Genomic DNA, 26,357 nt, shown 5'->3' on the forward strand with positions numbered 1-26,357 from the left:
ATGAACACTTAACGAGTAACTTTAATACAGGACACCCAAAACGAAAAAGCATGTTGCACCAGATGTGTAGCTGTTTGTGACGGTGTCATAGTAACGGATGTTCTTTCTACTGCTCAGAATTCTTCGGTCTCCATAGAGACGAGCAGGATGCCCACCAGTATCTGTAAAGAACAGGTTTGACCTATGTGTTGCTCTTTTGCCTTTTAGGTGTTATCTGTCCATCAGGGGAAAAGAGATTGGGATAAGTTAGCTTGTGTGTGTTTAGCTCAGGCGTTGAGCTGCAGTGTGTGACTGACTGTTCTTTGGTTGTATTCTGGGTTGAGCAGTCATCTCAGTGCTGTGTCAATGCATTCTTCCTGCTAATCTGAGGGGGAATGAATGGGAGCCCAGGGCTTGTCTGTCTCTGTCAGCTCTGCCAGACTCTGGAACACAGACGCAAAAAAAGTGCTGCCGCTGTTTCCGCTCCGAGTCAGTCTGGCCTTTTCCCTGACTCGGTGTCCTCATAAGTCTGATAGCAGCACATGCTCCCGGCAGCCGGCTCCCCCTCCCCCTCCATCTCTCACAAATCTTTCCCTCCCTCACGCTCTGCATCTGTCTTTATCTCATCCTCTGGCTCACCCTCTCCCAATCCCTCACTCCCAATTTCTCTTTCTCTCCATCGCTCATCTCCCAATCCCCTACTCCCAATCTCTGCCTTTTGCTCTTTGTCCCATCCCCCCCCTTGTCTCGCTCTTTCATTAATCCCATCTCTTCACTCTGACAGAATCTCTGATCCTCACCCCCTTGTCTTTTTACATCATCCTGACACAGATGGTCAGGGCATAAGGTTTTTAGTAGTCAGACGTTATCAGTGCTTTTTACATAAGATCCATATCCGTCCATTTAATGAATGAAAACCGGTCTCCATTTAGGATTTGAAATCGGGATCTATAGCTTTTCAAAATAGATGGGAATCTTACCCATGCAGGGTCATTCTAGATCTCCTGTGAGGTTTTTTGAGGCCATACAGAGCTGATTCGGAAACATCTCAATTATTCATGATAGCGGCTACATGTAGTAAATTGTGTCTGCAACAACCCACATGCCATATTTATGGTTGTTCCTCTTCAGTTATAGCGTCTGCGGTGCTTGTGAGATCTCTCATGTGTGTTTGTCTCCCCCTGCAGATCAGTCAAGGTAATGTCCCCGGTGTTGAGAGCGCGTCGCTGGCCATGGACACAGAGGAGGGAGTCGAGGTGGTGTGGAATGAGGTGCTCTTCATTGACAGGAAGGTCTTCAAGGCACAGGAGGTACGTCAAAGTTGGACAGGGGGGTTGTCACAAATAGCACCCTATTCCCTACATAGTGCACTACTTTTGACCAGGGCTCATAGGATTCTGGTCAAAGTAGTGCACTACACTGAGTATTCAAGACATTAAGAACACTGCCTTTCCATCACATAGACTGACCAGGTGTATCTCGGTGAAAGCTATGATCCCTTATTGATGTCACTTGTTACTTCAGTCAGTATAGATGAAGGTGAGGAGACAGGTTAAAGAAGGATTTTTAAGTCTTGAGACAAATGAGACATGGATTGTGTATGTTTGCCATTCAGGGTATGGTAGTAGGTGCCAGGCGCACCCGGTTTGTGTCAAGAACTGCAACGCTTCTGGGTTTTTCACGCTCAACAGTTTCCCGCGTGTATCAAGAATGGTCCACCACCCAAAGGGCGGTGCACCTCAATATTAGGAAGGTGGTCCTAATGTTTGGTATACTCAGTGTATATAGGGAATAGGGTGCCATTTGGGACACGGAGCGAGTTTCTATTGTCACTGGCTGTATGTTCCATTCGATGTACTTCCATTCTCCAGAGCGAGCACACAAATGGAAGTACGAGTCCAATGGTTTAAAAGTGCATATTTTGGCGAACCATCTGTGCTACTCGTAAGTACTTAAACCTCTCCCCACTCCATCTCTTTTTCAGGAGAAGATTAAAGAGATGTTTGAGAACCTGATGCAAGTTGAGCACCCAAATATAGTCAAGTTCCATAAGTACTGGCTGGACATGAAAGAGAGTGGCGCTCGGGTAAGTCTGCTATCTAGATCAATCTCTATGGCCTGTCATTCTCACTCATTCTCTTAGGAAATGTCTCTCTCTCTTTATCTCTGAAACCCGAATCTATTGGTTTGGTCTGCACACTGACAGTATCTCTGAACTGGGATCGATTGCTTTGGTCTGCACCCTGATAGTATCTCTTTCTGCTATCTGCTGGACAGGTCATCTTTATCACAGAGTACATGTCCTCAGGCAGCCTCAAGCAGTTTCTCAAGAAAACCAAGAAAAACCATAAGACCATGAATGTCAAGGTCAGTGTCTTTCTCCTATTGGGGAAATAACTTCTGACCGCTGGCTGTGACACGAGTCAGTGAGTTATACGTTTTCAAACACTTAAAACAGGGAGGTACAACATGAACACTATATTTCCAATAAAAACACACATTTTCTTTGTACATTTCAAAATGTTTTGCTACCTTGTACTGAACCCGTCCCTGGTCAGACGTTAGGGGATTATACTGAAGTCGTTTTCTATCCTCGCAAACTTCAATCATATCCCACTTTTTAAGTGTCTGCAGTTCCCTCTGTTATGTATTCCAGGCTTGGAAGCGATGGTGTACCCAAATTCTCTCTGCCCTCAGGTAAGACTGATAACATTCTCGTCCCCACTATTATTTTCAGTGGCAGTGTGAACTGTTACTCTAGGACTGGGGGCTTCATCGCTTGTCGTGGAGAGCTAATGTTTATGCAGGCTTTTGTTCCAGTCCAGCAGTAACACATCTGATTAATATAATAATAATAATAATAATACATACCATTTAGCAGACACTTTTAGCCAAAGTGACTTACAGTCATGCGTGCATACATTTTACATATGGGTGGCCCCGGGATTCTACTAATCATGGTCCCGTAGTTTTCCGGGGGGCAAGAGTTGGAATTGAAGACCCAAAGTGTTCAGTCACTTGATTGCCGTGTTATTTACCACCAGTTACCTGCACTCCTGTGAACCGCCCATTATCCATGGCAACCTGACCTGTGACACCATCTTTATCCAACACAATGGCCTCATCAAGATTGGCTCAGGTCTGATACAGTGAAGACTTTCTACCTAACCTTAACCTAACCCTAACATATATCTAACCCTGTCGTGGCATGGCCTTTAGGAACAACTCAATTGTGACTTGACAGCTTTATCTGAATAAATGGTAGCAATAACAGTTAGCATTGCATGCTAGCAAACTCCTATACATGGTGTGTAATACAATAAACCCGAAGGTGTATTGTCATTGTTGTTGTCGTTCTATGCCACTGAAGTTAATACTGGATACTCTGCTCTTTTCTATCCACAGTATGGCACCGGCTGTTTGTGAATGGTAAAAACCATATAACGTGCTGCATGTCTTATTCTCAGTGAATGTCACAATATTCTGTGTGGTCTGGTGTCTGGGTTAAATTTTCTTATCTTGCCCTCCTAGTGTTTCCGGAGGCCAGTGTTCATGGTAAAGTCCGCCCCAACCGAGACGAACAGAGGAACCTGCACTTCTTCTCTCCTGAATATGGCTGTGAGTGTTTTACTGAGCCTTCCTCTATTTCTATATCTATTATGTCTGGGCCCGTATTCATAAAGCATCTCAGAGTAGGGGTGCTGTTCTAGGATCAGGTCCTTTTTATTCATGTAATCTTATTCATTATGATCTAAGAGGCTAAACTGATCCTAGACGCTTGAATGAATATGGGCCTTTCTTGCTTTTATGGGTTGCCAGTTTCACTATAGATGCGGGAAAAGAGGTCATTGGAACTCCAAAACTTTAGAAATGCCATGGAAACACGTTGGGGAAAGATCCCAAATCTCCTCATTGCCCCCCAGCAAAATACGCCTACATTTAAGCTATTGTTTATAGTTAAGCCTACATTTAGGTTACTTGCCTAGTTAAATAAAGGTTACATATGTGTATTTCACACTATGTTGAGGTGAAAATCTGTGTATAATGCTTGTATGGATGTCAACCCCAATACATGTTCATGTCATCGTCATCAATCAACTGCATTACAGGTAAAAAAAGACATTGACCACCGATTTCTGTATGCTAGCAATGCTAACAGCTAATAGGAACGGGAGTTAGCATTTAGCATACAACTTGTAAATGTTATGCAGCGAAAACAGCCAAATATATCCAAATCAGACTTTAGTAACCCCATTTGTGGACCTGTTACAATACATTAATCATGACGGATTTGACGAATATCCACTTTCCTCGATCAGATTTGTTGAATGTGTGCTAATACAGCATCCTTCTATCCCCCATGGTCTGCGTTCCATTGACCTCTTTACCGCATCTATGGAATTTCTCAACATGCTGTGACTAGACAGTCATTATCTTACATATTGATTCCAACTGTTCTCTTATGTCTAGTGGCTGAGGATGACTATGCTATTGACATCTTCTCCTTCGGGATCTGTGCTCTGGAGGTGAGAATCCAGCTGCCATGGTTTATAAATGTGTTATGAACATTATGTGTTGCATTTAGGGCTGTTGCGGTGACCGTATTACCGCCACACATGCAGTCATGAGTCATGACCACAGTAAAATTCCACGTGACCGTTGAGTTACGGTAATCTCCCTTTATGCACTCTGGACTAGGGCTGTGGCGGTCACGAAATAACTTAGAATTCCGTGGCATTATTTTATATTATGAAGAATACAATTGAACAAAGATGAATAAAATTGAATGGATATTTTCTCCAAACGATTTGAGGGACTGCGCACATGCGGCTATTCTGTGTTGAACGGTAAAAAAAAAAAGGTACTCCTATATGCTTAATTGGCATCCCCTTTGTGTGGCCATAATGCACCCTAAAAAAATCCATGCCTTTTGCGACCAGTGACCGTTGTGCCCTTGGCCCGGAGTGTTACGTTGTGCCCTTCTCCCTGAGTGCTGCGTGCTCCGAAGCACCTCTCACTCACATGGCTCTCCATAACGTGATCGGGTCTTTCTCACAGGCTACAAGTGAAGACCGACATATCGGGGACGCAACTGCGTGCGTCCTTATCCAATTCCGAGGTGCTTATTGAAGATATTGGAAGAACTGTCCACATTTACTTTTCATCAGCCAAACGAACAGCAAAAGCGCTAGCCTATGTCAATCTACCATCGTCCATAGTACATAAATAGACCTATTCTGTGCGAGAAATAAATATTCCAAACATAGTCTGGGACAGTTGTAGGATGCGATAGATCCCAAATTAATACAACTACTAGCATCCCAAAAACATTTAGTTTTAAATGTTGACAAACTATTAGGCTATTTCTTCACATTATAACTGTAGCAATGCGCACATGGCAGTAGGTTATAAGCAAGAATGTTCCATTAGCAGAAAAACACCATTATCAAAAGTGACCGCGAATGTGATTATGCATGTAATGATTTTATTATAAAGGTGCATTTTTATGTTGAAAATTATCTTCTCCAAACTTGAAACTCAATCGCTCCTTATGTATGCCAGTTAGGCTGTAAACCCCTTGTAAAGCGGATTAATGTGCTTCATTTTAAGAAGTTATTTGGCCAATTTAGTTGTGATACAAATCTTATCCAAATATAGGCTAGGCTACATGGGCTAGGCTACATGAGGTGTGACTATGATTTGAAAAAGTCGCAAAAAAAGGCATTGTTTCTTGCCTTATGCTGGACCCCATTCACAAGTGATAATATATCATTCACAAGAGATAGGCTAATATTATCACCCATCAGACTATTCTTGATTTAATCTTGTCTTTACATATACTAAATAATATATGTGTGAAATTTGTTTTGATTTAGAATGGACCATTATCATGCATCTGTCTCGAAACAGGAGCAGCGGGAAATAATACATGTCATCTATACACTTAAATAGCGAATGGAGGACGCTTTTCCCATGGTTAGTTTTCATGCCAGCCAGGTAGGCTATACTGCTCTTGTAAAGATAAGCAATGTGCTTAATATTAGGAAGTTGAGAAATAAATATAGTAGGCCTAGCCTATAGAAAGCTGATGGGATCCTCCTCTTTTTAATAGAGGCCATCAAACTTTCTTGCGCAATTGCATAGCATATAGAAATGTAGCGCAACATGAGCTCATGGGCTCTCATGAAGTGCTTGATTAGATTTTCAATTACATTCGCATTGATCTCAGAGTGTTTAGAGGGACAATAGAGTGCTGAGTACCAGGCAGTAAGTTTGGTAGGCTAGTAATGACTATCAGCAGCATCAGAGCTTGGAGCAGCCTAACTACCGTGACTAAACGGTCATGTGGAATTTGACTGCCGTCATGACTAGTGACCGCCAGTGTGGCGGTAATACGGTCACCGCAACAGCCCTACTCTGTACATGCGTTGGCAGTACCCAACTCGCTAACTACCCTAATGGCCTGGTACTCAGGGCTCTATTGTCCCTCAAACCACTCTGACATCAATAGAAATCCAATCGAAAAGCACATCAAACACTTATCGTCAAACAATAACGTACTTTTAAAACTCACGTCACTGTGATAGATCAATTTGAAGAAAGAAGTTCAACAACAGCTTGAAATGTTGTTTCAAAGCCTAACATAACTAAATGGGCAGCGCTTTCGAAGGTGATAATTAATTCTAACCTGAGAACTTGTTTGGAGGGTGTTTGAATGTAAACCCAATATAAATGTTACGATACACAGAAAGGGTTTTAAAACAAAATAGAAGTACTCTCAAACACCCAAATTGGTTCTTCAATCTGAATATTGGTGTTTTTAAGTATTGTGAAAACAAAAAACACCTTTTGGGGTTTTCAGTACATGTAAAAGGCAGCATCAAAACACACAAAATATTATTTTGCAGACTGTGTCTCTCATACAATCAAATTGTTAAGAAATGCAAATGATTTATGGCCTAAATATTGATTGATGATAAGGGCCTATGGAGAATATTTTCTTGTGAAATTACACCTTCATTTTGTTATAGCTTTATTTAGACAAATTAGAAACAGGAGGAGACAGAGAATGAGTGAAAGTGGGACAGGCGGAAGCATGAATTGAACCCCCTACTTCTGGGGCAGTAAAATGGTATATTTAATTGTAATTTAATCTGAGCTTTACACACTCAACCACACAGCAAAAAAAAAAACATTTCTGGGGTGAATTGAAATTGATAAAAGAAACAGCCAACATGTACTTAATAAAAATGAATGCAAGTCGTTTCAATGATTTGTTCATTTCATTTTACCAAAACATTTAAGAATAAATCCAATTTAATATGTTTCTCAAAATGTAAGGATCTTTTTCATAAGAATAACCAAAGCGAGAGACAATTGAGTGATTTAACTCATTGGAAGTCTTTGGTTTTAAGCACCTTACACTTCCTATCTTGCTCTGATTTTGGAGGATTGTGGGTAATTATTTATTTTTAGACTATGATTATTTTACACAATGTTGTATGCATGTATGAAGAAAGAAAAGTATACTTCTATATTAGTATTAAGAAGCTTGTTGTGTTACGAGGTGCAATGGATCATGATGAACGGATATGTAAACCATCAGGGAAAATGGCGTTCATGGATGAGACCACCCATTCCCACATTGCCAACTTTTAATGTAGAGGCAAATGCAGTATCCTGCCATGCTTGTTGTTGTTAGGTTCTAAATGAACCTAGTAAAACTCACGGATGATTAGTAAAGCTTAAACCAAGTTTATTCGCCCATTGGGTCAATACAGCTGCATCAGACAAGACATATTCACACCAGCACTGATATTTAACCCTTTCTCCTTTGCTGAATCTTCGCCTCCATATCTGAATTGCATCTCTGTTGCTAGACAGAACCTTAGTGATACCTGTTCTTCCTCACTTCATCTGACCTAATAACGAGTCCGATGGAGCTGTTGACTTCTTCCAGTTCAACTTTCTCCTGATAGCACAAGACTTGAAAAGCAACGAGAAACACAAAACATAACAGTATTAACAAGGTGGTAAACTATGCATAATTCTATATGGAAAGAAATCCAAAATCTGATAACGTGACAATTCCCACTCTCTCTTTGCCTGACTCTATGCCTCCAGGATACTTTTCTGATGGATTCCACAAAAATGAAGGCCCTAGAGAACCTCCTCAAGCTTTCACCCAGTCTTCCCCTTTCTGGCCACAGGCTCCGGGAGGTGTTCCCAAGCCATGTCATTTTCACTTTGTTCCCCGTCTTCTTCCTCCATTGCCACCTGATAGGCACGTCACCTGATAGGCAAGTGCGCAGCCCTAATCAACGCTACATCCTCTTGAGGTAACTCAGCACTGTATGCTTTCACATCAATGCCTTCAGAATGTTGTTCGGTGTACAATTACCCCAACATCTATCCTTTTATATGATGCGTCGACCAATAAAGCAACTAACCCATACCCAACTATGGCGGTTAAAGTAGCTCCCAGACCCAACCCATCTGTATGTCTACAGTGGAATATAGTCTTTCTCTCTCTTTAGCTCCGCTTCCTCCGTCATGGCGTCTTGAAGCTCACCCATTATGCAGCTGGACCTCACTTCACGTGAGAAGTGTGATCCCACCGTGGAGAGACATGACGATCTTTACCGCTGCAGGTGCTGTAAGGAGTAGTGTGTGGACCAGACCAACGCTGTCCCAACACCCCCGCCTGGTGTATAATCATGTACACTCAATCTCCAGAGTTCAGCCCGTGCCCTCGGTTATCTCCTGCTCTTCATGTGCCGCTTTCACCCGGGAATATACACACTGCAACGCGTGGGTCATTTCCTGACAACAGGACAACGTAGACTCTCCTCTTATGGCCAGATCACTCATTTGTGACGTGTGAATAACAGCCCCCGGTACTCGCATCGGTCTGCCAGTTACCAGGTACCAGGCCATGTGTCAGGAGTCCTTATCTCATGATATCCCAACAATGCTACTAAAGTAACCCCTGCTACTACTGACACTGCCAATGATGCATATCTCAAACTCCCTCATTTGCGCCGTAGTTCAATTCCATGCTGTTACTTTAGCCTCCTTTAATTACTGTCCCTACAGCGACTGCCGTGAGAATAACTACTGCATGGAATCTGTCAAGTGTTCGCTGGCTGTTATAAATGGGGAAGAGATGAATGATGTTGGAAGAATATCCAACCTAACAAAACTCTGAGTCACAGGTTTCTTGAAAGTTGACAATAGTGTCTGAAATGCCAACACTATCTCTGCTACTCTCACCATGATCTGGGTATGTGTAACGTTCAATTTAACTTCATAATAGTCCCTATATTGTGCACAGTTAGCTGTCCTCCCTCTCCTACGAGCTATCTCCTGTAACAATATATATAGTCTCTGGGAATGATACCCCTCTATCACCACAACCTTAATTTATGACCCCCCCACAGATCTCCACCCCTGTCACATTCTATCCCACTTAACAGCCTTATGTAAACATTCTGTCTCAAACGCAGGCCTCATGTATACCTCGCCTCCTGCTACTGTAACGTCTGCTTCCAACTCACACTCTCAAACACGTAGATCCCCTGAACGCAGCTCACTTTTCAGCTCACACTCTCAAACACATAGATCCCCTGAACGCAGCTCACTTTTCAGCTCACACTCTCAAACACATAGATCCCCTGAACGCAGCTCACTTTTCAGCTCACACTCTCAAACACATAGATCCCCAGAACGCAGCTCACTCTCCAGATCCCAATTACCTGAATTCTGATCACCTGTTCACACACCTGTATGTCATTTACACACTCTATTTAGTTCAGTTCTTTGCACCCCATCATTGTGAGGTATTGTTTGTTTTGATACATATTTCTATTCGGAGCTCTGTTTTTTCCCCATATTAGTCCTCCTGTGTATCATAGTTTTGGCCACCCTCACTAACGATGCCTTTTTACCTATTCCCTGGCTGTACTTTTGCCGGATTTCCTGTCATCAACCTCTTGCCTGATTTCCCGGACTACGTTACTAGCCTTTTCCCCTGCCTGTACTGTTGCCCTTTTGGACCCTCTTTGTATGACCTTCTGCCTGCCCCTGGACCCAGCTACCTGCCTCCTCCTGTGGTCCTTTACAGTAAACACCTGCTGCACCCTGCACTTGAAACCAGCTCTCTGTCTCCCATCGTATTCATTACAGCTACAGATATATTTGCACATATATCATTCCATCTAACCCTTAACACAATGGTCACTACTCCTAATGCAATTCATAAAGTTATAAACATACTAAAAGATTCTCAAATCAATTAGTCAATATACATCAGTCCCTCCTCTGAAACAATGATCACTCTTATGTTCCACCAAACCTAAAAACATATTGACTGAAACAGGGAAAAGAGAAAATACATGTTTCATAATTTCACACCACCCTTGATGAAACTAGGACTGGGGACAGAACCGTTCAGCCGTTACGTTCCATGCCCATGTGATGCTGGTCTCCATGCCCGTCTCCTTCATTTTCATCCTTGGGTGTTAACGCAAGACACAGACTATGAGCCTTGTATGCAATTAATTGTACCGTATCATCCAGCAATCTATATGTATTCATGCGATTTAACATAAAAATTCTGATGACATGGTAAAAACTGAAAAACGTAACGATTGACCCAAGCTAACCTCCAGTGAGTTCTCTAATAACCTCCCTGTCGGAGGACACGTAAAGATAAGGTTTCTAGAGGCTCCCTAGGCCCAATACATTTGATCAGTGCCCCCACCCCTCACAGTTTCAGAACAACTCTCTCTCGCTGTATCCAAATCATAACTTAAACATTTTATAAATTACCCAACCCATATTTAGAATGACAGTCCTTAGTGCTTTACTTTGAGTCTATCACTCAAATTCGAGCTTCTCAACCTAGAGCACGTCATCACCGTTAGAATGTACATTTATAAACACGGACCTTTTATTGCCGGTAATAACTCTTCTCATTACAACCCTCCTTTGTCCTTTTTTTACTGTCGCGAGTGGCATGGTAATGAAATTGTTCGCAGTGTGTAGAACTTCCTCAATCAAATCAAATGAAATTGTATTTGTCACATGTGCCGAATACAACAGTTGTAGACCTTACAGTGAAATTCTTACTTACAAGCCCCTAACCAACAATGCAGTTTAAAAAATACGAATAAGAATAAGAAATAAAAGTAACAAGTAGTTAAAGAGCTGCAGTAAAATAACAATAGCGAGACTATATACAGGGGGTACTAGTACAGAGCCAATGGGCGGGGGCACCGGCCAGTCGAGGTAATTGAGGTAATATGTACATGTAAGTAGAGTTATTAAAGTGGTAATGCACAGATAATAACAGAGAGTAGCAGTGTTGTAAAGGGGGGGGGGCAAAGCAAATAGTCTGGGTAGCCATTTGATTAGCTGTTCAGGAGTCTTATGGCTTGGGGGTAGAAGCTGTTTAGAAGCCTCTTGGACCTAGACTTGGCGCTCAGGTACCGCTTGCCGTGCGGTAGCAGAGAGAACAGTCTAATACTTTGTATTAGAACCAATACTATAGTGTCTGCAAATGTATTACTGGAGAATACATATGACCTAATGTCTTATTTCAGTGTTGCGCCTCAAATATCACTGTTGTTGATAACACACATTACCAAAATTATTCACATTTGTCTTCCTATTTCCACATAATCTGTCATGGTTCCCCACCCCAACAGGGCATGAAACCAACCTCGCTTTATTGCTACTGCTAATACACCCAAATCCAACAGCGTTAAGGATATCTTATTTATTTTCTTCTAACCCTAAATGACAACCTTTTATCCTAGTACACAAGCATGTCACTTTATCCATCCACACACACACACACACACACACACACACACACACCACACACACACACACACACACACACACACACACACACACACTATACTGCCTCATGGCCACTGCCGGCTGAGACCTTCAAGGTCTGGCTGATAAACCACTAAATGAGGGATTTACCCTCCAAAGGACCACCCTGTTCAGGACTTACCCTCTCTCTATGAGATTTACACTCCACAGGAACTATCCTGCTCGGGACTTACCCTGGTTCTAAGAGATTTACCCTCCAAAGGAACTATCTTGCTTTGGACTTACCCTTTACCTACAAGACTTACCTTACACAGGATTTATCCTGCTCGGGACTTCCTCTCTTTAAAGCTACGAGTCTTACCCTCCACAGGAACTATCCTGCTCGGGACTTACCCTCCACAGGATCTATCCTGCTCGGGACTTACTCTCTTTAAAGCTACGAGACTTACCCTCCACAGGATCTATCCTGCTTGGGACTTACTCTCTTAAAAGCTACGAGACTTGCCCTCCGCATGATCTATCTTTAAAGCTACGAGACTTACCCTCCACAGGATCTATCCTGCTCGGGACTTACTCTCTTTAAAGCTACGACCGGTCACAACTCAATGGGCCTACTGAATAAACTCAGGCTTTCTAGGTCTGTATCCTATAATTGTTCAGCCTACGAATCTCATCTCCCCAAGATGTCAAAATGTGTGGAAACAGGTGTAGGAACTGTGCCTTCCTTGTTTGTTGCCAGCTCCTGCTCCACTGATCTGGACTCTGGTTTGACTATAAATCATGGTGCAACCCTGCTCGCAGTGCCAACTGTTAGGTTCTAAATTAACCTAGTACAACTCACGGACGATTAGTAAAGCTTAAACCAAGTTTATTCGGCCATTAGGTCAATACAGCTGCGTCAGACAGACATTCACACCAGCACTGATATTTAACCTTTCTCCTATGCTGAGCCTCCTCCTACACATCTGAACAGCCAATGCATCTCTGTTGCTAGACAGAACCTTAGTGATACCTGTTCTTCCTCACTTCATCTGACCTGACCTCCCCAACTCACGGCTGTCATGTTGACTCGTACCAGACGGTGTCTTTCCTCCTCCCATAGCATCCCTGATGGCTAACAATAACATATCCGGACAGAATGTAAACGTTATACATTCCCCTCTCTCCCTCAGTGACATGAATAAGTATATTTCATATTCTCACAACCCAACACTGTAAAACCTCCAGTTACTGCTGGTGGTTTGAGCACTGTGCTCAACAATGCCTGCCAAAATGGGTGAAACTGGCAAATGATCAGATACATGAACCAATGAAAATACTCCAGAAGAAGTGATTTAATTCTGCACAAGTGTAATGAACACGATGGGAGACAGAGATCTGGTTTGAAGCGCAGGGCGCAGCAGGTGTTTATTGTAGAGGACCACAAGAGGAGGCATGTAGCTGGATCCAGGGGCAGGCAGAAGGTCATACACAGGGGTCCAAAAAGGCAATAGTACAGGCAGGGAAAAGGCTAGTAACGTCATCCGGGAGATCAGGCAATAGGTTGATAACAGGAAATCTGATAGGCTAAAGTACAGGCAGGGAATAGGCAAAAGGCGTCGTTAGTGAGGTAGGCAAAAACTATCATACAAGGGAGGAGTATATTATGGGCAAAACAGAGCTCCGAATAGAAGTGTGTCACAAAACAAACAATACCTCACAATGATGGGGTGCAAAGAACTGAACTTAATAGTGTATGATAATGACATACAGGTGTGTGAACAGGTGATCAGAGTTCAGGTGATTGGGATCTGGAGAGTGAGCTGCGTTCAGGGGATGTTTGAGTGTGTGAATTGGAAGCAGACATTACAACTAGACAGGATTTGAAACACCATAATAGTGTTTTCAATCTTTTTGGGTAGTGCTCCCAGTTCCTGGCACACAACAATTGATTAAGTGGTGTTACAACACACCATGTAATGTTTCAAAACATCTCAGGATGATGTGTTTCAATACTCCAGGAAAGTTAAGGTTTCATCTCCTTTAAGTTGGTGGCAGCTCAGTTGCCACTAGTTTTGGTGTTACAAAGCACTTCATTTTAAAAGTATAGTAGGGCCTAATAGGGCGTTCTTTAAATATTTTCATAATTAATAGGCGGAGAAATGACCTTTAGCTACAAAATATCTCACCACCATGCGTTTCCATCTCCTCTCTCTCTCCTTCATTCCTTTCTCCAGCGTGCAGAGAGAGGGGAGGTCAACAGTTTAATGAAATATGTTTCATTGTGAAAACATGTTACTATCAATGTTCCCGAACAGATTTCGCTTGGTTTTCCAAATTAAGCACTGGGTAGCTGCAGGAACAGAGTTGGAGAGGCCATGGCATACAGAGTTTGGGCAGAATATCACCTGTCATGCAGTGAGAGGCTGCATGCTCCTCAAACAGTGGTTTATGCATGGAGTGAAATAACCGGAGAAGCCAACCAGCCAGATTGAAAAACAACCAGAGGGAAAGCAGCCTCCATTCGCTATCCGAGTGCATACGGATGATATTTGAGGTGACTAAACTGCTTGGAGTAACCCTGGATTGTAAACTGTCATGGTCAAAACATATTGATACAACAGTATTTTTTATTTTTATTTAGCCTTTATTTAACTGTGCAAGTCAGTTAAGAACAAATTCTTATTTACAATGACGGCCTAACCCGGGCCAAACCCGTACAACGCTGGGCCAATTGTGCGCCGCTCTATGGAACTCCCAATCACGGCCGAATGTGATGCAGCCTGCATACGAACCAGGGACTGCAGTGACGCCTCTTGCACTGAGATGCAGTGCCTTAGAGCGCTGCGCCACTCGGTAGCTAAAATGGGGAGAAGTCTGTCCATAATAAAGTGTTGCTCTGCCTTAACAGCACTATCAACAAGGCAGGTCCTACAGGCCATAGTTTTGTCGGACCTGGACTACTGTTCAGTCAGTCATGTGCCAGGTGCCACAAAGAGGGGATTAGAAAAATTTCAATTGGCTCAGAACAGGGCAGCGCGGCTGGCCCTTGGATGTACACAGAGCGCTAACATTAATAATATCCATGTCAATCTCTCCTGGCTTAAAGTGGAGGACAGATTGACTTCATCACTACTTGTATTTGTGAGAGGTATTGAAATGTTGCACCGAGCTGTCTGTTTGAACTACTGGCACACAGCTCTGGCACCCATGCATACCCCACGAGATATGCCACCAGTGGTCTCTTCACAGTCCCCAAGTCCAGAACAGACAATGGGAGTCACACTATGGGAGCCACGACTACATGGAACTCTATTCCACATCAAGTAACTCATGCAAGCTTTAAAATTATATTTAAAAAACTGATAAAATACACCTTATGGAACAGCGGGGACTGTGAAGAGACACAGGCACAGACACATGCATACACACACACGATAACATACGCACTATACACACACATACACATTCATTTTGTGGTGTAGATATGTGGTAGTAGAGTAGTGGCCTGAGGGCACACACTTAATGTGTTGGGAAATCCGTTGTGAATGTATTGTAGTGTTTTATAAATTGTATAACTGCCTTCATTTTGCTGGACCCCAGGAAGAGTAGCTGCTGCCTTGGCAGCAGCGAATGGGAATGCATAATAAATACTAATATCATAATGTTTCTATATACCTGCCTAAAATAAATAATGAATTTATTGTGATGGTGTATATTAAATTGATTTATTCAACTTTTTTAAATATAGATGTTCCAAAGGGACACATCAGGCACACATGAATGTGTGGAGGGCTGGAGATGCTTAACGTGTTTATGTTAATTAACGGCCAATTACCATGAGACCGGCAGTCTTTTGCGTGACAATAACCAGCTGACATTTCATGACCGCCACAGCCCTGATTACATTGTCCTCTTTGTATCAAATCAAATCAAAATGTATTTGTCACATGCGCCGAATACAACAGGTGTAGACCTTACAGTGAAATGCTTACTTACAAGCCCTTAACCAACAATGCAGTTTTAAGAAAAATAAGAGTTAAGAAAAAGATTTACTAAATAAACGAAAGTTTAAAAAAATTGCCGTTCGAGTTGTGTTCATATGTTCACATGTCCTATCTCAGTCTAATAGATCACACAGACTGTATACCAGCACACACCCAGAGGCCATCACACCAATGAGACCACAATAATACACCCATGCTCATTTCTTAATGGAATCTCTTTATTTATTTATAGATGGCTGTCCTGGAAATACAGGCTAATGGAGATGCTGTTGTGTCCAAGGAGGCCATCACCAACGCAGGCCAGTCTCTGGAGGATCCCCTCATGAGAGTCAGTCTCACTCATGTTTCCATCCATGGCCCAAATATAGCAAAGCATCAGAGTGGGCCAATGTGCAAAAACACATTTGATTAAAACCCACACCTTATGAAATCAAGTTTATTGAATGTACATTTTAAAGGATACCAACACACTAATTAAACCCTAACTAATACACTACATAGCTTTGACCTTTGACCTCCACTCCCTCTTGCAGGAGTTTACCCAGTCGTGTGTGCGTCACGAGGCCAAGCAGCGTCCCACAGCCCATGACCTCCTCTTCCACCGCGTGCTGTTTGAGGTTCACTCCCTCAAGCTACTGGCTGCCCACTGCCTCATCAGCAACCAGTGTGAGTGTCTCCATCTCTGAAGCCCCCAATGCACATGGCATGCAATCTGTGGAGTGACAACTGCCAATTCTTTGCCTGGGCACCAGTCTGTTTGGCATGACAAGGAGTGGCATGATGGCACAAACAAAATGCAACCCAGGCTAGCCATTTGTGTGGGAGAGAGAAAATGTTTCCACGTGTTATTTCCTTTTTGTTATGGGACAACTGAAAAATACTGAAATCCTTTATTGGATTTTGTGGGATTTCTTTGAACGTCTGTTGTTACAATGGAAGTGGAAACGTTTTTTGATTTGATTTGCTATATGCCAAACTGGTGTGGCATCCATGTAACACTCCCTTACCCATCTTTCTTTGCAGACCTGCTGCCAGAGAACTGTGTGGAGGAGAAGACCAAGTCCTTTGACCCCAACGGTCTAATGGCAGAAATCAAACATGGCAACCGGCCTGGCGTTCAGCTCAAGTATTCCCATGTGTCTCCTTTGGAGCTGGACAAGTTCCTGGAGGACGTCAAGTAAGGGCTAATTCCATTCACCCATTGGGCTCTGGTCAAAAGTAGTGCACTATATAGGGAATACGGTGCAATTTAGGATGCAGCCTTAAAGAGCTGCCTTGGTCATTGCCTCTTATGGACTTTGTGTAGGGTGTCATTAAGAGATGGCCTTGTGGCCCCTGACATCGTTCTGACTCATCCCTCTTCAGGAATGGAATATACCCCCTCATGAACTTTGCGTCGTCGCGCCCCCACCCTGTACCCCGTGCCCTATCCCTGTCCCACGAACAGGTGGAGACGGCGAAGTCCCCCACCCCTGAGCCCCAAGAGACAGAGAGCAGAAAGGTGAGGGTTAGGTGTCTGTCTGTCTGTCTATTTGTTTGTGTGTGTTAAGCCCTATTTGGACAGGATTAATTTTACTGGTGGAAGTCGGGTAACGTAATTATGTAATAACGTAATAATTACAAAAAAGGTGTTGCTCATGATTTTAGCAGGAAAACAATGTGATTCAATAAATTGAACAAAGTGCTGCGCATAGCCTATATATGAAGGCCCTACATGTATCAACTTTCACAGTGAATGCTTTTATTTATATGTTTTGTGCGTATTAATTTCATATTGCCGAAGTAAAAAAAAAAAGTTACAATTTTATGTAACCCTTGCTGTTAATAGATGGCAAAGCAGCATACAGCTTACCTAAACTTTTGGAAATGATAAGTTCACTTTCTCATTCAACGCCTTAAAACACATCTCAAGTGCAAGTGCACTGTTTAGCTCACATCTGAAGGATGGGGGGCATTTAGGACGTCTATTGTGGAATTCATTTATGATCACACTTCCTCAATTCAAATATTATGCAGACACGATTTCAAAGATGGTTTGATATGGTTTGAGTTGTCAGTGTAGACCGTTATCGCCTGGACTTGTTGAAATATTATCACGCCTAGGAAAAAAATAACGAATTACAGGGGGCATGTTTGGACAAAACGAATCCTGTCTGAATCGTACTCTGGAATAATGGACGTTCTGGGGTAAAAAATGTTTGTGCCTATAATCTTATTTAATTAAACCCTGTGTTACGCTCGTTGTTGGAAGGATTGGATCAAGGTGCAGCGTGGTAGGCGTACATCTTACTTTAATAAATGAACACCGAAAAAATACAAACGAAACGTAACGTTTAGTAGGGCTAAACAGCACACTACCAAAACAAGATCCCACAAACTACAGGTGGGAAAAAGCTGCCTAAGTATGATCCCCAATCAGAGACAACGATAGACAGCTGCCTCTGATTGGGAACCATACCCGGCCAAAAAAGAAATAGAAAACATAGATTACCCACCCTAGTCACACCCTGACCTAACCAAATAGAGAATTAAAAGGATCTCTAAGGTCAGGGTGTGACACCCTGGCTGTTGATGAATTAGGCAACAGATGACAAAGCAGAGCATTCCCAGATTCCCCACTGAGCTAAACTTTTAGGAAATAGCAAGTTTATCATCCATACAATCATCTCAAGCAAATACTGTCCCGATGCTCAAGTTTTTATTAGGAGGAACGTGTACCGTGGATCGCTAAAATAATCCTTATAATTACACTTTAAATATTATGGAGACACCTACAGTACCGTTCAAAAGTTTGGACTCACCTACTCATTCAAGAGTTTTTATTTATTTTTACTATGTTCCCTGGTATGAGTGGGTTTGTCCAAACTTTTGACTGTTACTGTATATATTTGGCAGCTAAGCACAAGTTATAATTGTAGTTTATTATCGTCTAGACATGATGTTGAAATATCTTCATGTCTAGAATATAAAAACCTCCACTCCAGGCTGCCGTCGTAGACTAAATTGAATGAAAAAAAATGAAAAAAGAATCCTGTGCAATTTTCCTCTGAAATAATGCACATGCTGAGATAATGATTACATAACCGACGTCTGTAATAATACTAGTCCTGTCCAAAGGGGGCTTTAAAGAGAATAGTGCATGTTAAAGTACGCGTATCACTCTAACTGATGGTTGGTCTGATGGTGTGTTGCAGGTGATTCAAATGCACTGTAACTTGGAGTCAAATGAAGAAGGGACCAAAACTCATGTGAGTTTGACTATCGTCTTCATTTAAATAATGGTGTCAATGTGTACAACCCCCCCCCCCCCCCCCCCATGTCACGTGGCCTTTTGGAGTTGCCATAACATGACATTACATCGCAACTTTTATTTTTTATCCATTCTGATCCTCATTGCATTTGGGGGATAAGTATATTCTGTGTAGATAAAATATATTCCTCTATCCTGTCCTCTCCTTAGCTCTCTCTGTTTCTTAAGATGGAAGACAAGCTCCATCGACAACTTAGCTGTGACATCGTTCCGAGTGAGTTCTAATGGACACTTTCATATCCATTATTATGTTTTTGTTACATATCGTGGTATGAGGCTGAACTATTTTGTATGAATCTTTCAGCTGACAGCTCCAAAGACCTTGCCAATGAACTTGTTCACTACGCCTTCATAAGTGAGGTAGGTATCCTTGTCGCCTAATGTTATTGCAAACGGACATAGTCATTTGCAATAACCTGTAATGATCTAACCTCTAACCTCAAACCCTGTGTAACCAACCCCATGCAGGAGGACTGTGGGAAGCTGGCAGGATTCCTTGAGGACGCGCTCACCAGACACAAGGGCAAAGCGCTGGCCTCTGGGATTACACAGTGAGAAGGGGCCGCTACGGAAGCTGGCCCACAGAGAGGGGCCTCGGGCATTGACCACTCAAACAGAGCAAGACAGGGGCTAGAAGGCAGGATGACTCAGCCAGGATCAGAGGGGCTGGCTCCAGTGAGGGTTTGAAGGATTGAGCCTGATGAGTGGTGATTGGGACTGGGCCTGATGATTGGTGGATCATCCCAAAGAGGGCTAGGATAGGCCAGGACTGAGAGGGACTGAAAGCATCCCCGGTTGGATGACAGAGGCATCATGGCTTGTTAAATCCATTTGAATTCAATCACTTTTTGACAGCACCCCTTTTGATTTGAACAAAATCTGCCATACATATTTGCCCATTGTAGAAGTGCTCAGAAAGTGACATTCAAGTGATAAAGGTGCTCAAAGTTGACTGATTTTGAAAACTCCACCATACCATGAGACATCCATGTCTTCATCACTGGAAAAAATTATCAGTTGAAATTTAAATAATTTAAATGCATACAAACAGGGTTGTCAAATATTTTATCATTTCTGGCAAAAATCTAAAAACATACAAATGTCTTTTCTTTTTTTTTTTTACCTTTAACGTCAATTATCTTTTCGCATATGTTGTAACTTAGACCCTATTTTATATCATCTAAGGTTTTGTGTTATGCCTGCCATCGGTTGAGACACAACATGCTCTTGAATAAATCAAAATCATATACACATATTTAGCAGATGTTATTGCGGGTGTAGTGAAATGCTTGTGTTCCTAGCTCCAACAGTGCAGTAGTATCTAACAATTCACAACAATGCACACAAATCTAAAAGTAAAAGAATGGAATTAAGTAATATATAAATATTAGGACGAGCAATGACGGAGTGGCATTAACTAAAATACAGTATAAGAGAATACAGTATATACATATGTAAACATGATTAAAGTGACTAGTGTGCCATTATTAAAGTGACCAGTGATTCCATGTCTATGTACATAGGGCAGCAGCCTCTAAGGTACAGGGTTACATACAGGATGAGTGTTATGTTTTGGCAGAAAAATGTACTAAAATGGGAATAAAGTGAAAATGTCAACTTTCAAAGATCATCAGAGAATGTTGACTTGAATGGGAATATTTGTTGTTTTAAATCTTTCTGAAAATCTGTTCTTTCTGACCACTTCTTCCATGGGCAAACATTTATGGAAAGTTTTGTTTAAATCAAAAGAGATGCTGTCAAAAAGTGATTGAATTCAAATGGATTTACCCGGCTGTGTTCAGCTTCCCACAATGCAGTGGAAGATTGATAAGTCCCCTGCCTAAAAGGGCTGTAATGCCTTAAGATGTAATCATCCATAATGCCACTACTATACTGTACTGCCAGTAGAGGTGTTTCCAATAATGGATGGATGTAGTGCATTCAAGATGAACCAATAAAACAGCTATGTTTTTACGTTATTTTACAGTCTTTTAATTAATAGTTGATAACTCCAGAAATGTACATTTGGAAGTTGTTTTTGGAAAATAATCTATAAAACGTTTTTTTTTTTTTTTAATAAAAAGGCTCCCTAGTTTTATAAGCCCAAGCAATATCTACCATAGAAATGTCTAGCTCTTAGAGAGCAAATCTGGTGACAAAGATGAGAATCGTCCAACATCCATGGTTAACATGCTAACACTTAAGTTAACTTCATAATTTTTGCTTAGTTCTATGAACAGCATTAGCGTTGAACAGACCTTGTTCTGTTGACGTTTTAATGGTGTATAATGGTCTCCAAAACACACTCGCAGTGCATTCTAACAGTGCTTTGCTAGCCTGAATGACTCTCCGTGCATTAGTAGTAACGAGCAATGAGATGATGCCTCTCTTTTAGCCTGTAGTGCTCTTAAGGGTTTTCCCTGTGAAAGTGTTCTGTAAGCCAAAGACTTGCAAAGTGCCTGTGATGGCAACCCACTATGTACAAAACCCATAATACATAACGCCACAGCAACATAACGCAACTTCAGAAATGACAAAAACTCCTGACAGTCAACGATTCAGTCTATTGGGTTGGTGTCAACAGAATGCTAGACTTCTCATTTATTCTGAAAACCAGCTTGTGAATGTGTTGAGGGGCCACAGCTTGTACCCTAGGAATGTCTAAATCAGCTAAACACATAGAATATAGTCCACTCCGATTGAGCCATTTGAGAACGCGATTATGAATGGAGGGTTTTGTTGAATAGTGAAGGGTTTCAAATAAATAAAGCCCAGAATATTTTTTGGGGAAAGCAATTAATTACTGTTCTACTGAACGATATAACTACTATAGTACACAACACAAAAAAAGCATTATATACTTCTGGAGGTTGAAGCTGAATTGTGCGTTAGTGTCCACAGATGTCCGATGCATTCTAAAGCAAGCAAAAGTCAATAATAGATCTATTGCAGTGGGATTTAGTAATTTATTGATTGCTTTAAAGTTTTAAAAAAATATGAAAAACAACTTTTCTTAATCAATCTTGAACAGTATACACAGTGTACAAAACAATAGGAGCACCTTCCTAATATTGAGTTGCACCCCCTTTTGCCCCTTAGAACTGCCTCAATTCGTTGGGGCATAGATTCAACAAGGTGTTGAAAGCATTCTACAGGGATGCTGGCCCATGTTGACTCTAATGCTTCCCACAGTTGTGTCAAGTTGGCTGGATCTCCTTTGGGTGGTGGACCATTCTTGATACACATGGGAAACTGTTGAGCATGAAAAACGCAGCAGTGTTGCAGTTCTTAACACACTTAAACCAGTGCACCTGTCACCTACTACCATACCCTGTTCAAAGGCACTTAAATATTTTCTCTTGCCCATTCACCTCCTGAATGGCCCACGTACACAATCCATGTCTCAGTTGTCTCAAGGCTTAAAAATCCTTCTTTAACCTGTTTCCTCACCTTCAACTACACTGATTGAAGTGGATTTAACAGGTGACATCAATAAAGGATCATAACTTTCATCTGGATTCACCTAGTCAGTCTGTCATGGTGTTCCTATTGTTTCGTACACTCAGTGTATCTTCATCTGTTAACAATATGACGTTTTGGTTCTTATGCTATCTGTAAATCTCTGGTCCTATTTCAATTACACTCCTGTATAGATGTTGCATAATATGCTCATTGCTCTTAAAATGTCAAGCCTTTTATCAGCTAGTCTCTTGGGGAAAGCGCTTCTCCCAGTCATTTATCTGTAGGATATGGTGTACATAGATATGTCTGTGTCTGTTCAAAGGGGTTTCCCTTGAACAGAAGTATGAATGCTCGGAGTGGCGCTACTGTTGTCTAGTAGTCTGCAATGCATGTCTTAATAGTAGCTCCAAACTGTTCAGACACTTCTTTTCCAAGATTGCCTTAGTCATTGACGGAGCTCCATATTGACTGACTTGAGGGATCAAGAAAAATGAATGTTCAGACTAAGCAAAGCCCATTCATCCATTAGTCTTTTTCCGTAGCTATCACTTCTTTCTCCCGAGTCTGGATTCTGTTGTATGTCGGCTCTGTATTGTACTGGACGTGTTCTACTCATCCTTCTGTAAAATATTGTACTGCAATGAATGACAATAAAACAATGTGATGTCACATCATGGTGAGACTGGGTTTACAGAGTGTTTTTTTTTTACGTTATTGAATCTTGGGGTCCTGACTTATTAAAACAGTTTCACTTAAAGTTAGAATCCTTGTTGCTCAATTTTTGGACTTATAAATTAATGATATATTCACATTGATTCTTGAAGAATATAACTTAAATGCCGTGTGAGCTTAGTTCAACTGTCGTACCCATCAGAACCCAAAATATAAGCGTATTTTACTCCAATATTAATAAACAATGTAAATGTAAACAAACACTGTATAGCCTCAAAACATGGTTAAAACCATAGCCATATATATTTTGCTCCGGTTAAAACTCACATTTTTTATATCATGGATGGTCAGACAGAGGCATCCATACCTCTGTCGAATTTGAGAGTTAACATTTTTCCAGGCCCATCCCTCAGCATTTTAGCAAAACTGAGGTGGGGTCAATGCTTTGTCATTGTTTCAACTACAGATTCTAGCTTTAATCTGTCCTGAATATGACAAAAAAAATCAGCAGCACTACACTGTGTAATTCAAAGCACCTGGCTACTTTTGTCAAAGAAAATGGGCAAAAAAACATGAAACAAAACCTGGCTACCCTAAACTGTGCATGAACATCCTTGGCCCGGTTTCCCAAAAGCATCTTAAGGCTAAACCCTCTGACAGACAGTGCCTGCGGACAGGGTGGCCCATTCATTTTCAATGAAGCTTAGGCCTCTATTCAGGCGGGATGATCAGTGGTGCTCAGTGGAAGCTGCTCAGCCAGCCGAGGCAGAGAAAATAGGATTCTGCTCTATTTTTCAAGCCCGTTGTTGACCAATCATATTAGAAAACGTAGCCTGCATGGTGAGACATCAGAACGTATGTCCAACAGCAGGACCAGCTAACTTGCCCACTAGCCTAGGAACTTATGCCACGTTCAAGTACTAGTCGGAACTAGAAAACTGACATTTCATATGCCTAGTGGCAGTGGTGGAAAAAAGTACCCAAATGTCATACTTGATTAAAAGTCTAGATACCTTAATAGAAAGTTTCTCAAGTAAAAGTGAAAGTAACCCAGGAAAATACTACTTGAGTAAAAGTCTTAAAGTATTTGGTTCTAAATATACTTATGAAAAGTAAATGTAATTGCTAAAATATACTTAAGTATCAAAAGTAAAAGTAGAAATCATTTCAAATTCCTTCTATTAAGCAAAGCAGACGGCACCATTTTCTTGTTTTGAATATGTATGGATAGCCAGGGGCACACTCCAGCACTCAGACATCATTTACAAATGATGCACGTGTTTAGTTAATTCACCAGATCAGAGGCAGTAGGGATGACCACATGTTCTCTTGATAAGTGCATGAATTGGACCATTTTCCTGTCCTGCTAAGCATTCAAAATGTAACAAGTACTTTTGGGTGTCAAGGAAAATGTATGAGGTAAAAAGTACATTGTTTTTTTAGGAATGTAGTGAAGTAAAAGTAAAAGTTGTCAAAAATATAAATAGTAAAGTACAGATACCCCAAAAAACGACTTAAGTAGTACTTTAAAGTATTTTTACTTAAGTACTTTTCACCACTGCCTAATGGCTAACCCTATCAGTTTACAGTCACATTTAACCATAAAAATCATTGTTTTCGAATCAATTTTTGGATTAAAAAAATTCTGTTCCATGTAAACACATTTTTATGCATGCTATCGACTATTTTTTCGCACGTCGATAATGTTTGTTAATTTCGTTGCTATGCTCACCAGTGGCTGTCACATTGACTGTGGGCTTTCACCAAGGGGCCAGGGTTCCGGTTGAGAAGCACGGTTTCTACTGCTCCTACAGTTTTGCTTCGGTACTGCAGTTTTAACTGACGCCCCGCCCAGAAAGACAATTTCCATACATGACCACATAGAGAAGTCAGATTTGAAAATTCCTAATTAGACACTTTAGTTATCACCTTTGTGCACAAAACATCTATTGATTTATTCAAATATGTCAGAAGCCCAAAAAAAATCCTTAATCACAGCCGAAGACATACAATTTTTGACTTTTTCCACATTTTGTTAGGTTATTCAGACCCTTTACTCAGTACTTTGTTGAAGAACCTTTGGTAGCAATTATAGCCTCAACCCTTCTTGGGTATGACGCTACAAGCTTAGCACACCTTTATTTGGGGAGTTTCTCCCATTCTTCTCTGCAGATCCTCTCAAGCTCTGTCAGGTTGGATGGGGAGCGTTGCTGCACAGCTATTTTCAGAGATGTTCGGTTGGGTTCAAGTCCGGGCTCTGGCTGGGCCACTTAAGGACATTCAGAGACTTGTCCCGAAGCCACTCCTACGTTGTCTTGGCTGTGTGCTTAGGGTCGTTGTCCTGTTGGAAGGTGAACCTTGGCCCCAGTCTGAGGTCCTGAGCGCTCTGGAGCAGGTTTTCATCAAGGATCTCTCTGTACTTTGCTCCATTCATCTTTGCCTCATTCATCTTTGCCTCGATCCTGACTAGTCTCACAGCCCCATTTCTAGGAAGAGTCTTGGTGGTTCCAAACTTCCATTTAAGAATGATGGAGGCCACTGTGTTCATGGGGAATGCTGCAGAAATGTTTTGGTACCCTTCCCCAGATCTGTGCCTCGACAACATCCTGTCTCAAAGCTCTACGGACAATTCCTTCGACCTCATGGCTTGGTTTTTGCTCTGACATGCACTGTCAACTGTGGGACCTTATATAGACAGGTATGTGCCTTTCCAAATCATATCCAATCAATTGAATCTACCACAGGTGCACTCCAATCAGGTTGTAGAAACATCTCAAGGATGATCAATGGAAACAAGATGCACCTGAGCTCAATTTTGAGTCTCATAGCAAAGGGTCTGAAAACGTATGTAAATGTTATATTACGTTTTCATATTTTAATCAATTTGCAAACATTTCTAAAAAACAGTTTTTGCTTTGTCATTATGGGGTATTGTGTGCAGATTGCTGAGGATTTTTTTAATACATTTTAGAATAAGGCTGTAATGTAACAAAATGTGGAAAAAGTCAAGGGGTCCGAATACTTTCCGAAGTTAAAGTCTGCCATGTTTTTGGATGACGTGATGACATAGTCACTACTCGCTCTGCTCTCTACGCTTACTGAGT

General features: G+C 41.6%; 1 protein-coding gene across 1 annotated transcript in view; it reads left to right on the plus strand.

Moving 5' to 3' along the window:
• LOC106590177 (nuclear receptor-binding protein 2) overlaps positions 1 to 23,261 on the plus strand; it is a 57,655-nt gene extending 34,394 nt beyond the window's left edge. Inside the window, exons 2-17 of the mRNA XM_014180874.3 lie at positions 1,167 to 1,289; positions 1,964 to 2,065; positions 2,257 to 2,346; positions 2,636 to 2,676; positions 3,024 to 3,118; positions 3,385 to 3,408; positions 3,511 to 3,597; positions 4,450 to 4,505; positions 16,042 to 16,137; positions 16,343 to 16,475; positions 16,833 to 16,986; positions 17,175 to 17,310; positions 19,004 to 19,057; positions 19,270 to 19,333; positions 19,424 to 19,479; positions 19,588 to 23,261. Coding sequence (XP_014036349.2) covers positions 1,167 to 1,289; positions 1,964 to 2,065; positions 2,257 to 2,346; positions 2,636 to 2,676; positions 3,024 to 3,118; positions 3,385 to 3,408; positions 3,511 to 3,597; positions 4,450 to 4,505; positions 16,042 to 16,137; positions 16,343 to 16,475; positions 16,833 to 16,986; positions 17,175 to 17,310; positions 19,004 to 19,057; positions 19,270 to 19,333; positions 19,424 to 19,479; positions 19,588 to 19,674 — 1,398 coding nt within the window. The 3' untranslated portion in view covers positions 19,675 to 23,261. The remainder of the gene's footprint in view (positions 1 to 1,166; positions 1,290 to 1,963; positions 2,066 to 2,256; positions 2,347 to 2,635; positions 2,677 to 3,023; positions 3,119 to 3,384; positions 3,409 to 3,510; positions 3,598 to 4,449; positions 4,506 to 16,041; positions 16,138 to 16,342; positions 16,476 to 16,832; positions 16,987 to 17,174; positions 17,311 to 19,003; positions 19,058 to 19,269; positions 19,334 to 19,423; positions 19,480 to 19,587) is intronic.
• Positions 23,262 to 26,357: the final 3,096 nt, after the last annotated feature.

This window comes from Salmo salar, chromosome 29, assembly GCF_965601325.2.
Source record: "Salmo salar chromosome 29, fSalSal1, whole genome shotgun sequence".
In the NCBI taxonomy this organism is placed as follows: Eukaryota; Metazoa; Chordata; class Actinopteri; order Salmoniformes; family Salmonidae; genus Salmo; species Salmo salar.